Source organism: Myotis brandtii, unplaced genomic scaffold (genome assembly GCF_000412655.1).
Source record: "Myotis brandtii unplaced genomic scaffold, ASM41265v1 scaffold959, whole genome shotgun sequence".
Taxonomy (NCBI): domain Eukaryota; kingdom Metazoa; phylum Chordata; class Mammalia; order Chiroptera; family Vespertilionidae; genus Myotis; species Myotis brandtii.
This window is the reverse complement of record NW_005371966.1, coordinates 468,631-481,387: the sequence shown is the minus strand read 5'-3', so window position 1 is coordinate 481,387 and position 12,757 is coordinate 468,631. Positions and strand designations below refer to the sequence as shown.

The 12,757-nt window shown below is 50.7% G+C and overlaps 2 protein-coding genes across 2 annotated transcripts in view; both read right to left on the bottom strand.

Annotated features, from left to right (window-relative positions):
- The window catches only part of IRAK1 (interleukin-1 receptor-associated kinase 1), an 11,152-nt gene extending 10,138 nt beyond the window's left edge, over positions 1-1,014 (bottom strand). Inside the window, exon 1 of the mRNA XM_005886166.2 lies at positions 901-1,014. Coding sequence (XP_005886228.1) covers positions 901-1,014 — 114 coding nt within the window. The remainder of the gene's footprint in view (positions 1-900) is intronic.
- A 2,805-nt stretch (positions 1,015-3,819) lies between these two features.
- The window catches only part of MECP2 (methyl CpG binding protein 2), a 65,572-nt gene continuing 56,634 nt past the window's right edge, over positions 3,820-12,757 (bottom strand). The window contains exon 5 of the mRNA XM_014533248.1: positions 3,820-12,625. Coding sequence (XP_014388734.1) covers positions 12,563-12,625 — 63 coding nt within the window. The 3' untranslated portion in view covers positions 3,820-12,562. The remainder of the gene's footprint in view (positions 12,626-12,757) is intronic.

Genomic DNA, 12,757 nt, shown 5'->3' with positions numbered 1-12,757 from the left:
CCCTCGGCCACACGGGGGCGCCGCACGCGGTTCCTTCCTGTGAAGGCAGCGCCACTGTGCGGGTTCATATGGGCAGGATGGGCTTCCAGGAGGAGGGGCCATTGAGTGGGGCTCTGGGGGATGGATAGCGGTTCCCAGCACGGAGGACGGAGGCTGTGGCGAAGGCATGGGGCGTTCCAGAAAGGGCTGGAGCCGGGCCTTGTTGACAGTCACAGGGAGGTCCCATTGAGATGTTTTGGCTTTATTTGGGAGGCCTGGAGAGTCCTCAGAGATGCCGGCAGAACAGGGTCAGATGAGGGTTACATATACAAAGGCCCCCGGGCTGACTCCTGTCAGCTGGCCGAGTGGCTGGGTGCAGGGAGAACGTTCTGGAAACTTGTACAGCAGCCCGCCGAACTCGGAGCATTTTCGCTCACCTCCTGTGCCCTGGATGCCATATTTCCCTCTCCTTCAGGAACCTGCACCAGCACGTGTTACCTCTTAGCAATATCTTCCACTTTTCCTTCCTTGCTGGCTCCTTCCTACCACCACATGAACTGTGTTTCTCTCTTTAAAAAAAAAAGGATTTTAGTTCCTGCTGTCCCTTTGCCCTCTTGTCACGTTTTTGGCTCGGTTTGCACTCACTCCTGTGAGGATGGCTTCTCCCACCCTCTTTTCTGAAGCAGTGGATAGGCACCAAGCTCAGTCCCCAGCCTGTTTGACGTCTTGGCACATTGGTCTCTCTTGCCCGTTGCCACAATGCTCTGCAGCCTCCAACCCTCCACCCTGCACCATCAGCCACTGTTTTCCTGCTGTCTCCCTGAGCATCTCTGGAGTCCATCTCCTCCCCACCTGCCCACTGCCCTCACTACTACCTGGACAAACATGCTGGCTTCCTGGCTTCCCTGCCTGTCTCTCTACCCTGGTGTTCTTCCTCAGGCACAAATCAAGCCACAGAGCTTTCCTGCTTAAGAACTTTCTGTGCTTTCCGAAGCGCTTTGATGGGTCCCAGCTCTTCAGTGCAGCCTCCACCATTGTCACGATGTGGCCCCTACCCTCCCACCTCATGTCTAGCTCTCTGCACATGTCAGCAGCCTTAAGCCATCCAGAACTCCTTAGGGTTCAGAGCATGTGCCAGGGCTCCTGCAGAATTTGCACTTGCAGTTTCCTGGCCCTCATGTGCCAAGGTTGAGCTCAAACAGCTCCCAGGGTGGAAGTTAAGGCGAAAGCTCCCTAGGCCCGACAGAGCTGCCTGCAGCCTCTGCTGTGCCTGGCATCTAGGATGCATCTTTCTTGGGCCTCCCCCACTAGAGGGGGGGGAAAACCCCCACAAGCAGCACCAGGTGTCTAAGTCTTCTTTTGCTTCTCCAGATAGATGAACGCTTGCAAGGCAATAGGTCTCCTTCACTCACTATCCCCCTTGTCCTCTCAGTCCTGACCCCAGAGGGCTTTTGCCTTCCCAGAGCCTTAGGGCTGTTTCCAGAAACTAGGTCCAGTGTGCAGCTCAGCGGTTGAGTGTTGAGCCAGGAACCCAGAGGCCACTGATTTGATTCCCAGTCAGGGCACATGCCTCGGTTGTGGGCTTGATCCCATGTGGGGAGCGTGCAAGAGGCAGCCGATTAATGATGTTTCTCTCTCATGGATGTTTCTAGCCCTCTCCTTTCCTCTCTCTCTAAAAAAATCAATAAAAAATATATTAAAAAAAACAAAACAGAAACCAGGTCCACCCAAATATGGGCCTCCATTGGAACCCCTTCCCAGAAGCCACAGCCACTCCCCAAAAGGCAGCCAGCCACACCCTGAGTATGGGAAATTATCATGCACACACACACCAAGCTCTAAGCCTTAGGGAACAGGCACTTGGTCCTACTTGCTCACTGCTGGACTGCAGCACCCAACAGGCCTGGCACACAAGAAACACTCAATACACACATGCTGAATTTCAACCCTTTGTTTTAACATTCAAGTCCAGGACTTTCCAATGCACCTTCTAATGGATATGTCCACATTTGCATGTGAAGCTGGACACTGAGCAGTTGTCCCCTCCAGCCCTGCACTTCCTGGTGAGGATGACTGTGGTGGGGCAGGTAGCTCCTGAGAGCCCACAGCCTTATGCGAAAGCCAAGAAGCACAGGCAGGGTGTGATACCTGCCAACGCAATGACAGCGCCCCCTTTGGGCAGGGAGGCAGTTCAGCAGAGGCCGTGGGAGGGTCTCAGGTGATAGTGTTATACTGTATAGAATAGTAAGAAGCTGGGAAAATTCCAGAACAAGTGGAAGAGAGAAATTAAGACAGATAGTTAATCAACAGTTTGCAGCCACCTAGTAAATCCTATCTTCTCTAAACCAAAGATACGTAAGAGTAAATGGTTTGGCCTGGCTGGTGTGGCTCAGCAGTTGAGCATCAACCTATAAACCAGGAGGTAATGGTTCGATTTCAGTCAGGCCATGTGCCTCGGTTGTTGTCTTGATCCCCAGTGGGGTACGTGTGGGAGGCAGACAATCGATGATTCTCTCTCATCATTGGTGTTTCTCTCTTCCTCGTGCTAAAATCAATTTTAAAAAATGTTTTAAAAAAGAGTAAATGGCCCTAGCCAGTTTGGCTCAGTGGATAGAGCGTCAACCTGAAGACTGAAGGGTCCCGGGTTCGATTCCAGTCAAGGGCATGTACCTTGGTTGCAGACCCCCTGGTCGGGTATGTGCAGAAGGCAACCAATGGATGTGTCTCTCTCACATTGATGTTTCTCTCTCTCTCTCTCTCTCCTCCTCCCTTTCACTTTCTCTAAAAATCAATGGCAAAATATCCTCAGGTAAGGATTAACAACAACAAAAAAAGAATAAATAGTTTGTACTTCTCCTCCCCAACCAGAGGGTATATAGCTTAAATCACCCTACTCAGGGAGAAGATAGAAATCCAATTAGTGCCATTTGCCAACCACACCCAAGGACAGACAAGAGAATAAATCTCAGTTTGGTACATCAGCATTAAGCTGATGAATAGTCTATTGATCTGCCCTTAAGACCTCCCCTAAACACCCAACCTTTAAAACCCCTGAAAATTAAGGTCCCAAAGCTCTCCCCGCCAGGAAGCAAGCCCATGCTATTCCCTCCCCCCTCAGGCATGTATCCACTAAAGTCTAAGGGACCCCAGGATATTTTTGCTATGGTCAATACATTCTTGCTTGCTTTTCTACACTTAGTCTCTTGATTGAAATCTTTCCCTCAAGAAGACAGGAACAGCCCAGATGGTGTGGCTCAGTGGTTGAGCGTCAACCTATGAACCAGGAAGTCACAGTTCGATTCCTGGTCAGGGCACATGCCTGGTTGTGGGCTTGATCCCCAGTAGGGGTGTGCAGGAGGCAGCCAATCAATGATTCTCTCTCATCATTGCTGTTTCGATCTCTCTCTCTCCCTCCCCTTTCCTCTCTGAAATCAATACAAATATATATGGAAAAAAAAGGAGACAAGAACCGAGGTCTTGTCTTCCTGATAACAGTAAGCACAGAAGGAGCCTGAGCTGGGGGGAGGGGGGGAAGGGAGGTTGTATTTGCAGAAGCACCTCGGCACATGTAGACCTAAGAGGTGCCCCTACCATGTGCTACTGTGCAGAAGGCCTGCAGCCCACCTGCCTCTGGGCCTAGGGCACAGTGGGCAGATTTGCACGCAGGAGCAGTGTGCCTGGAAAGTGTGGCCTCGGGGCACCCAAGGGGTGGCAGTGTATGGAACTGCAGTCCTGAAAGCGGTGGCTCTCCTCTGTGTTCAGGGACAACCAGACCGAATCAGGAGACACACCACCATGCTGTCCTGTGAGCTGTCAGATAATGAAAGCCCAGACCTTGAGTCACTTTCACAGAGAGATTTATCGAGAATGCTAACAGCAAAGGATACAGTACTTCCCAACAAAAGGTGCAAACGCGTCACTTAGAAAGGCATGCTGAGTAGTCTTTGCTTTCACACGTATTAAAAAACTTACAAAAATAAAATAAAACTGCGTGCTGCCCATCTTTTCAAATAGTAAAAGAACCTTATGAAAAAAATCACTTGATTTTACAACAAAAGACACAAACGGACATTTTTATGTAAATTTATAAGGCAAACTCTTTATATAATAAATAGGTTACAGGGATTCAGTGGGGGGGGTGTTTTGAAACGTATACAGGTACATTCAGACAGGTTTACTGAAATGGTACAAATTTCCTTAATAAATTGCCTTTTGTTTTTAAATATATCAGTGCTTTCAGTCATTTGGCTATACACAAAGAACCTTTTTTTGAACACTACAAAAAAGCAATCAATATTTTTTTTGTTTTAAAACGACCTACTTATTTCCTAAAGTAATTGTCCCAAAACACAAAAACTGAAGGTGAATGCAATAGAGGGCTTTTAGAGACATCTCCGGCCAAGTCTGTCCTGGGCAGCTCCCCGCGTTCCTTGCCTACCTCTCCTGCCCTCAGCAGGGCTTCCCTCTGCACAGGGTGGCTGGCTTGTGTCACTGCAACTCGGGAGGGGGCAGCCACCCTGCCTGGTTCTTCCTGCTACTAAACCCCGTGTGTAGTGGTCACTACAATCGGCACTGTCATTGCCTTGCAGATGAAGGGCTGCCAGGCACTAAGGGAGCACACATCTGTCCCTGTTCTGTGAACCCAAAACAATGTCTGGTGGGGGTAACGGCTTCTCTGAGGAGGATCTGGTTTTGCCATGGAAAGGGAAGGGGGTTTCTCACATCCAATTTTTTTTTCTGGGAATCTGATGACAGCACAGAGAGTGCACCCTCCCATCCCACCATCGTATCGCCCGGGGTGGTTGGGGATTGAGAGGTCACATTAGTGTGGTGCACTCCAGGTAAGGGGTGGGATGTGATGGCGGTGTCCTAAACGATAATGCCCTCTGCCTGGCCTGTCTAGAAAGAGCTGCGTCAGGTGAAGAGTGGCCAGTTCGCCCTGTCAACATATACCTGACCTGTGGTTACAGTGGAGATCTCCAGGGAGATGCCCACCTTTTGTCTAAGCCACTTGGTTCAGGCCCGCTTCAGGTTGGCCCTGCTCACACCCCACCTGGCTCCCCTCACAGGAACATAAACCTTGACTGTCCTTAAAAATATCAATGATGCTAATAATCTCAGGGAGGGGAGGGGAAGGCAAAAATGTCCACTGGGTGGAACAAGATCTGGTTTTGCTCGGAATTGGAAAATGGCAACAAATCAGCTATTCGGTCTGTTGGCTTAGGCTGAATTTCTTGGGTGGCTTCTGGCTGATCTGAGCAGGGGTCATCTCTTTGGGTCTCCCCTCCTGGGGAAATAGGACAGCCCCTCTCATCTCAGTCACCATCCCCTCCCTCTGAATTCTTTTGTTTGTAAAGAAAAGGTGTCTAGAAGCATTTGTCTCTGGAACAATTACTTTAAACATGGTTACAATACAAACTTCAGTTCAAACACAGAAGAGATTTACTTAGCAAAGTTCCTTTCACCCACCAATTACACAAATATAAGCCTCAACACCACAGTTAAGAGGACCAGTAGAGAGAACCTCATGTTTGGAACACAAAAGGGGAAATAAAAACCAAACCAAACCCAAACAGAAAACCCCCAGAAAAACGAGGGGAGGGTGAGGAGAGCTAACACAGCACACATTACAGTGTCCGGGTACACAGGAGCCCAGCGCGATAAAAGGGCTCGGCACACATTGAGTAACAGTCCTGGTGATATTTGGTCATATATTCATCAACTACTGACTCTGGAGCGGCTGTTATTGATTGAAGCAGTGACAAATCAAACGGAAAAGGAGGCCTTGGTAGCAAAGGAAGGAGCAGGCTTCAAGTTCTGCAAGCCTTGTGCACTCCACTGTCCAGCTCCCCAGAAACACTGAACTGGGCGGGCCCCGCTCCAGCCCGGCGGGGCGAGGTCACTGGGTGAGGCTAACTCGGGTGCTGATTTCACATTTCAGTCAGAAAGCATGCACGTGGACACATGCGGACACCCACCTGTTAGTGGCCAAGCATCGGTGGCAACGGCCTCCTCACCTCCTCGGCCCCATTCCAGGCTGCGTGGGCAAGGACGTCATGACCCACCGCTAATACTGAATGTGGGCTGGAGTGGGCCCAAGACCAGGTCCTCTGAGGGGCCCGAGGGTAGCCCAGCCACACAAAGAGCCTATGAGTGTTTCTCTCTTGGATTCAGGCCTCAGAAGAAGTATTGACGCAGGAAGGGAAGCTTTTGGCCCTGGTGATTATAATGCTCTCTGCTTTGGAAGAACAAGTTTCTGGATTTTTTTGGTGTTTTTAATTACGTAAAAAAAAAACCGATCAAAAAGAATTGTTACAGCTAAACTCTAGCAGATATTGCTCATTAAGAATTACAAAAGCAAATGCAATTACTCGCAGGATGTGGGAGAAGAAAAAGGGACATTTCTGGAGTCTTCGCTACCTCCTAGAGGGAGACTGGACTCTCTATGTGGTTCTGGGTCCCTGGCATTCTACCTGGTGCAGCTCACACGTTCAAGGACACGACAGGCCTTCTGTCTTCCCTCCAGACCCTGGACTCGGCAAAGTGGGAGCCCTACTGGTGGGGAGGCCTGCTGAGCTGACTCTCCACACATGATCACTCTGACCGGTCACTGGAAGGGGTGGGGGGATCAGGCCACCCCCATGGACTCCAGCTGCCCTACCCAGAGGTGGAAGAGGACCAGGCGGTGCCAACTACATTCCGGACTTCGCCAGGGCAAGGGAGCACTCTCACACCCACCCACTGAGGTGAACTGTCCTGCACCAGTATCCCCGGACCTCTCTCACAAGCACTGGAGAAACAGTGCAAAACCTGGGCGCTGCTTGGAGCCTCCTTAGCTTGGCACAGGGAAGCCCTTGAAAGAAGCGAGGAAAGACCATGGATCTGCTTGGACAGAAGAAGTGACCAGCAGACGGATTTGTCAGGTTTTTTTTTGTTTGTTTTTGTTTTTATTTTCCCTTGTCCTATGCTACGGTTATCAGAAATATTGTAATTAAGCAACAGGTATTATTTTAACAGTGTGTGTGTGTGTGTGTGTGTGTGTGTGTGTGTAGCCACAAGCAAAATGAGTTTATAATTGTGCAATATACAGATATATATATAAAAATTCAACTGCTTTGTGTGTCTAATCGGTGCATTAAATAAAAGGGACAGATAAACTAAAAGCAAAACTAAAAAGCAAAACAAAAGCCCAGAACAGAGAGGACCAAGCAGGCCTATGCTTATAGTCTATAAGATACTGGATATAATCAGGGTCACCAGGAAAAACAGCTTTGTCACTTGACACACAAACACTGCAGGGAGGGACTACCAGTGATAGGAGCCAAACCTCTTGGCCTTTTCATCTTATTTTCTCTCACTGCTGAGCAGGACCTGAGAAAAGGTAAGATAGAAGGGGGAGCTAGAGGAGCAAAGACAATTTGCAAGTTTCTAAAATGCTCTGAAACTCAAAGACCAGATTTCCCCTGTGAGGGTCTCAGCTCTGCCAGGGGTGTGGACACCCATCCTCACACACAGCCTCCCCTTCTACCCCAGGGGCTCTCAAGGGTGAGGGGCGAGTGGGGCACACACCACAGTGAGTGCTCAGGCCTCTGTCCTCACCTCCGAGTTCAGAAGGGATGCCACTTCATCAGGCCCTAGACCCCAAGGAGAGCAGAGCAGGGAATGTCCTCAGGGGACAGGCTGTGCCACAGGCAGAGGCCAAGGGGGAGACATCACCCTTTCCTTTCTAGTTACCTGGGCCCTAGTTAGAACTCATTTTTTTTCTTGACAAATCAGAGCTTTGGGTAGGCTCTGTGGAGATGAGAACAAAGCAAGAAACAGGTGGTGCTGGGAATGAGACTGGTGTAGGCCTTCACGAGTCCCTGTGACCACTCCGCTTCCCACACCAAGAGCTGGGCTCCTGCAGCTTTGGGCCCAGGTGGGCCACTAACCTCCAGGCCACCCCAGAGGACAGAGCTGAAGCCAAGTCCTCAGGGATGCTACCCAAGGAGATATGGGTTCTCCAATGACAGAATGGCCCTGAGTCTCAGATCCAGTGGCTTGGGGCTGGAATCCCCTTTGCCTGCAGCGCTCACCACATATCAGGCCAAGCTCCAAGTATTTTTAGATCAGAATTTTCACAAAAGCTTGCTCTTATTTGTTCAGAAACATTAAAATGTATTCTTTTTGCCAAATATTTTCTAGGTTTTCCTTCTGAATTGTTGAGAGTGGGTTTCAGTGTTCACTTTTCCCCCCTAAAATATGTAACTTCAGACCCTGGGAGAGGCAGTATCCTAGCTATTTATAACAATTAGGCCTTTTCTAAAGATTGATCTAAAAGAGAAAGACACAAAAATGGAGACTCAACAAAGCCCTCCAGAGTGGACGGGCTCACTGACCAAGAGCAAAGATGGACCCTTGCAGAAAGCAGAGCAAGAGCAGGAATCCAACACAGCAGGGGCATGGCCACAGGCCTGGTAATGCTGTGCTTGTCCACACACCAGCAGCTGGCACTTGGGGGACTGGCTAGGCAAACACCCATTCGGCTTTCCACACAGCTTGCTTCCTGAGGTCTGGGCCACTGGTCCTAGACGTTGTGCGTGAAACTCGCATCAGGAAGCAATTCGGGGCAATGACACCAGCTAGGAATGGATGTACAAAGGTCTCCAAGAACCAGTACCTGTGACCTCCCCTGATCACGTCAGTCCAGAGGGCCGGTGGGAATGCTCCCCAAGATCCAGGCAGCCCCCTGGTGGGTTTAGTTCATAACCTTTGCTCCCTCCTGGGTTCAATCTGCTTATTAAGAGTTACTTAAAATCCAGAGGGCCTGTCAGCTAAGAAACTCCTTTCCCACCAAACATGGAAGCTTGTTTCTGGCTAGTACCCTTTCATGATGGCTGTCACGACAATGACAAGCTGGGCAGAGGAGCAGGCAACAACTTGGGGCTGTTGCAGGTCTCGCTGCCACTATTTTTGGCTCTAGCCTGAAATGATGCCACTGAAGACTGTTGCCCACACTTGCATGGGGTCTCAGTAGAAGCCAGGTGCTGGCTGTGGCCAGTGTCCCCAGGCCACCACCATGACTTTCACCTTCCAGGGAGCTGAGGGGCTGGGGTCCTTGGCTACTTTGGCACTGATGGACTGGGGACATGACATTTTTAGGTGTCTTCTATGCCAACAGAAGGGCACTGCACTAGAGCCTGGTTGTGGCCCAGTTCCCCAGTTCACTTAAGTGTCAAAGCCAGCAATTCCACTGGTAAGGACAAGCTCACCAATGGGCAGACAAGTAGGGCAGGGCTGGGAGGAGCTCAAGGACACACAGAATTCTGTCAAGAAAGGAGGTAGTAACTAACAACTAGAATGACGGTTGGGGAGACGGAACATGATTCTCTGTGACCTAGACCCATGGGGATCTGAAAGTTGTCGGTCAATTCCTGTATTCTTCACAGTCACTAAAAGATGCACCCCCCCAACCTTCGTGGTGTTCAAGTACACACAAAATCAAGGTCACACCCCGAACTGGGCTGGACACAGCTGGTGAGAATTCCAGGGCTTAGGTTTTCCCTCCAAACTTCCATCCACCTGACTCTAGGAACAGGGGCGGCACGGCACGGGCCTCTGCCTGTCGGGGTGGCAAACCACCAAGGTGGCCTGTTTAAAGGTCACTCACTCATGATGCCCTTATTTGGGGAAGAAGAGGGAATATGGAAGGGGGAGAGAAAACCATAAGGAGCCTCAGGCACTGCCTGAAGCTCTGGAACTCTAGGGGAAGGAGCTGGGGAGTGAGGGGGCTGCAGGTCCGGCCGGACAGAAAGAAAACGACCCTTGAAATGCTGTGTTCTTGACCATCAATGCCCAGTCAGCCCCTGAATAACTGTCATGGGTGAAAGGGGGGCCTGGTGAGCCCCACACTCCTCTTCCCAGGACCAGATAAATGAGCTGATGGGGAGGCCAGCCAGCTCCTGACATTGGTCCCAGGAGCCACATTTCACTGGACTAGGTATATAACACATAAAAACCCGACCGACCAGAATGGACAGCGTCTCCATGACAAACTGGCTGAATGCCGCGCTCGCACGGATAGGTGTCTTTTGGGGATGCCAGGAGTGCAAGGCCACTGTGGGGTCAGGAGCCTTTTGTCCTTGGAGGAAGAGGGGTCCCGAAGGACTCACTCCCTCCTCCGACCCCTCTTCCCTCCTGGGGAGGAGTCAGAAGTGAAGCCAGCAGAGTGGGGTTGCTTGTGGGACTTGCTTTTGCAGCATAAGGAAATGGATACAAAAATGCTAGAAAGGCCAACTATGACTCTACGAACAGAATGGGCAAACTCCCTTGCTTCTAACCATTCCGGAAGAGACAGACATGGTTTTTTCTTAAGCTACTGATCGGAACTGTCAACTATGGTTCCTGATCACTAAGGACTGGCAAGGAAGTGCTAGACAGTTTCTAGGATGTTTCACTCCTTCATGGTTACACCAAAGTAAGGAAGCCAGGGGACAATAACTGAAATACACGAGACAACACGCACTTGACAGTTCATGGCAGCAGCTCACATGGGACGTGCTTGTGGGTATTTCTGGAAGCATAAGACTGCTGTCTCATTTGCTACTTTGATAAGGTACTTCTCAGTTGGACAGATTTAGATATAAGAGACATCTCTGTAAACACAGAAAAGGATATACCAATATGATGAAGATATGCAGCTAGATAAGGACTTCCTGAACAGAGGGGTTGAAAGGATGGGATCCCACAGCAAACCCAAGCCTCTAAGCCCCTACACCAGAACCCTGGCGTAGACGTGAAAATGTGTGCTACACTGGCCCCACCCAGTCTCCAGTAAGCGAAAGCCAAACGTTTTCCATTTGAAAAGAACTTGTGGTTAACAGAGGAGCCTGGGTGGGCAGGGAGGGGGCGCCCTAGGCACTGGTCCCAGCTCAGGTCTGGGGGCATCTGCATTTGTTCTGCTTGCTGCCCTGCCACATTGCACTGCGCTAGCCAGGCCTGGCAGAGGCCAAGGTCATGGCTGGGCCACGTGATGACTGTGGCAGACCACGGGGGGCCTCTGTTCTGCCCTCAGCTCCCAAATTCAAATCTGGTCTGATTCCTCCCACCCACTTCTCTCAACTGGAAGGTTGAGGAGGCTCAGTGTCTTGATTCTGACTTAGGAGAGCAAGACCTTGCTGTTCTCTTGCCCTTCAGAGAGACTGAGGTGCTAGGGTCAGGTAGGCTCAGCAGAGCCCGGGGCTTCCTCAGGGCTCAGGATGGAGTGAGGCTGGGCTGGGGTTGGTGGCGGGAAGGCCAAGGGTGGGGTGAGTTCTGGGGGCATGAACTAAGCAGAATCAATTCGGGGTACAGCTGGGCACTGGAGCTGCTTGGAACAGAAGGGATGAATGAGGAGGAAGGAGGGGAAGAAATGAAAGGATGAAATGACAGAAGGCAGAAATGGGAGAGAAGAGAAAGCAGTCAGGAAGTCCTTATAAAATTGCAGCAAACACTTAGAGTTTCGGAGCTTCGTGGGAACCCTATGTGCTGAGCCCACTTTAAAACAAGCGCAGGTATCTACAGATCCAGGCAGTTCTAAACACCATCGCGTCTGGTGACTTGAGGGACAAAGTGCCACCAATTCAAGCCAGTTTGCTCTCAGAGCGTGTTTGTTTTGAAGTGGGAACATGAAGACTCAATAGTGCAAATAGTTCTAAGCTGTCCCTAAGGAGTAGAATTGGAAAGTTTTGGAAGAACATTCTCCCCTCCTTCCCCTTGGCCCCCACCCCACTGAGCCTCTAACTGCCAGTCACAGATTGCTCTGAGCAACTAAGGAGTCCCTCCTGCCCCGCTGTGCTCTGCTGGCCCGGAGCTGGGCCAACCTGCCTACACCTTGTCCTGCTGCCTCCATGGCCTCTCTCTAGTGCCATCCACTGGAGGCCGGCCCTGGGCCAGCCTCTCCTCTGGCTCAGGCAAGTCTACACCTAGCAGCTCGAAGGATGACTCCCTCTGAGCCATGCCAGACTGGAGTGAACAGGTGCTACTTTCCTGTCCTGTGAAATGTCCTTGTCAGTTTTGGATTGGGGCTGGAGTGGGGCCAGATTTGTGCCACCACGAGTGGGATCACACGGGCTGTAGCCACTGGCCATCTCCAACTTCTTCTCTAAAGAATACAACTGTCTCTCCTGCCTCACACCTCCTTGGCCCAACTTGGGTGAGAGTGGGGGAGGTGGGGAAGCTGGGGCAGGGTGGGGGGAGAGGAGAGCTGAGACTGGGGCACCAATGGCACCGAAAATGGAGTGTCCTCTTAAGTGCTCTCTGTCCTTAGCGACCACACGAGGGGAGGTCTGGGTGGGAGGGGAGGTGCAGGCATACCCTAAGAAGCCTGGTCAACAGCTTGTCTGGTCAGTAGTATCTGCAGCAAGCCTTGTTGAAGGAGCCTAGATTAGAAAAGTGCAAAGCTACTTCTGGCCCTGGTTAGGTCTTCAACCTGACTGTGCTTGTCGGTAAGAAAAACATCCCCAATGCTCCAACTACTCCCACCCTGAAGCCACGAAACTCTAAGTTTACTGAAAGAAAAAAAAATATTTTTTATTTCAGTTAATCGGGAAGCTTTGTCAGAGCCCTACCCATAAGGAGAAGAGACAACAGCTGCCTTTATTCTTGTTGGTTTGCTTTGCAATCCACTCTGTGTAAAGTCAGCTAACTCTCTCGGTCACGGGCGTCCGGCTGTCCACAGGCTCCTCTCTGTTTGGCCTTGGCATGGAGGATGAAACAATGTCTTTGCGCTCTCCCTCCCCTCGGTGTTTGTACTTTTCTG